The sequence below is a fragment of the Peromyscus maniculatus genome, chromosome 8, assembly GCF_049852395.1.
Source record: "Peromyscus maniculatus bairdii isolate BWxNUB_F1_BW_parent chromosome 8, HU_Pman_BW_mat_3.1, whole genome shotgun sequence".
In the NCBI taxonomy this organism is placed as follows: Eukaryota; Metazoa; Chordata; class Mammalia; order Rodentia; family Cricetidae; genus Peromyscus; species Peromyscus maniculatus.
This window is the reverse complement of record NC_134859.1, coordinates 59,777,682-59,779,829: the sequence shown is the minus strand read 5'-3', so window position 1 is coordinate 59,779,829 and position 2,148 is coordinate 59,777,682. Positions and strand designations below refer to the sequence as shown.

Below are 2,148 nucleotides of genomic sequence, written 5' to 3'. Positions count from 1 at the left end.
GTGTTTATCTTGGGGCTTATAAAGAATTATAAGGACTAGGTGTACAAAAATCCTTCAAGAAAATTCACAGAATAAAACTATAAAACTGTGGACCACAGTTGCCTAGTATAAGTAGGTAGGCAGGAAATAGATATGTTAATACATTTTGTGTATCAGAAGTAATTAGGTGTCATTAGGCAATACTAGACTTAGTACATGCTAAAGCAATGTTAAGAAAAGCCATTCATGGTAATAATGAGTGAACATATTTGGATGTAGAGATTATAGTTATTTTGATGAGAGTAAGATTAACTACTGTAGAACTTGCAACATGCCATGTGTGTAATGGAAACGATTGTTTTCATTATGTCATGGAGATGGATTAGTGGGGTTGTGAGCAGAGTATAAAGGACTGGGGTTGTATGCATCTGCTACCAGGGACAACTGGAGAAGTTAAGGTATCAAGGTTATTCTATACTTGAGTGAAGCAAAAATTATAAAAATTAAAAATATAAAAAACAAAGAAAAATTCTTTGTAAAGTAAGGAAATGAGAAAAATTGGTCTATGAACTCATATGTGTTCAACCATTGGGAGTTTATAAAACTATTAATTATTTTTATTAAAGTCATTAGAGGCAGATCATGACTGGAAACAACCAAAGTGTCATCTCCCAGTTTCTTCTTCTGGGCCTTTCCATTCCCCCAGAGAACCAGCACCAGTTCTATGCCCTGTTCCTGGCCATGTACCTCACCACCATCCTGGGAAACCTCATCATCATCATCCTCATTCTACTGGACTCCCATCTCCACACTCCCATGTACTTGTTTCTCAGCAACTTGTCCTTTTCTGACCTCTGCTTCTCTTCTGTCACAATGCCCAAATTGCTGCAGAACATGCAGAGTCAGGACCCATCTATCCCCTATGTTAGTTGTCTGACACAAATGTACTTTTTTATGGCTTTTGGAGACATGGAGAGCTTGCTTCTTGTGGCCATGGCCTATGACCGCTATGTGGCCATCTGCTTCCCCCTTCATTACACCAGCATCATGAGCCCCAAGTTCTGTGCCAGTCTATTGATGCCATTGTGGATGTTGGCCATAGTTAATGCCATGATGCACACCCTACTCATGACTAGATTGTCTTTTTGTGAGAACAATGTGATCCCCCACTTTTTCTGTGACATAACTGCAGTCCTGAAGCTGGCCTGCTCAAACACTTATATTAATGAGTTAATGATATTTATTATGGGAGGGCCCATTGTTATTTTACCATTCCTACTCATTGTTACATCCTATGCAAGAATTGTCTCCTCCATTCTCAAGGTTTCTTCTACCCGGGGCATCTATAAGATATTCTCCACCTGTGGATCCCACTTGTCTGTGGTGTCTCTATTCTATGGGACAGTTATTGGTGTTTACTTATGTCCATCAGCTAACAGTTCTACTGTAAAGGAGACTACCATGGCCATGATGTACACAGTGGTGACTCCCATGCTGAATCCCTTCATCTACAGCCTGAGGAACAGAGAAATTAAGGGGGCTCTAATAAGAATTATCTGCAATAGGAAAATCTCTTTGTAATTGTAACACATGGAATTTTACCTATTTTATGTAATAAATGTATCGATATTAATATGTTATGTCAGATGTCCCTCAAGACCTACATGAAAGGGCATGCCACATAAACTGTTCAATATACAAAAGAGGAGGTTTAGTAGAATAGCCAATGGAGGAAGGATTGTCTTTGATATCTGGCTACACCTTTGTCCTCACCACCATTTTTTGTAGTTATTTTCTTGATTAGTAGGGCACAAATGCTATGAAGGTGGAAAGGGGAAAAACAGTCAGAGGAATTTAACTGGGGAGGGAGGAGGGCAATACAGAGAAAGAGGGATGAAGCAGAGATCAATAAAGTTCAGGATGCTTGAAAAGGCCATAGGCAAACACATTGTTTCATAATCATACTTATAAATACATATATAGCATGTATGAGAATATATGATAGAGTTATGAAATATGGTATGAATAGCCCTCAGTATTAGAAGGTGCTATGCAGGAAGAAAGGGGAGAAAAACGAACAATAGTCATACCCCACTGTAAAGTTTATAAACCATGCCGGGCGGTGGTGGCACACGCCTTTAATCCCAGCACTCGGGAGGCAGAGCCAGG

The 2,148-nt window shown here is 39.5% G+C and overlaps 1 protein-coding gene across 1 annotated transcript; it reads left to right on the top strand.

The window, feature by feature from the left end:
- Nucleotides 1–473: 473 nt before the first annotated feature.
- On the top strand, nt 474–1,560 carry LOC143274468 (olfactory receptor 1468-like). The gene has a single exon (XM_076577758.1). The coding sequence runs from the start codon at nt 622–624 to the stop codon at nt 1,558–1,560; it is 939 nt and encodes a 312-aa protein (XP_076433873.1). The 5' UTR covers nt 474–621.
- The last annotated feature ends 588 nt before the right edge of the window (nt 1,561–2,148 follow it).

Excerpts from the sequence above, each read along its gene's own strand:
- LOC143274468 (XM_076577758.1), top strand. The coding sequence starts at position 622 with ATGACTGGAAACAACCAAAGTGTCATCTCCCAGTTTCTTCTTCTGGGC.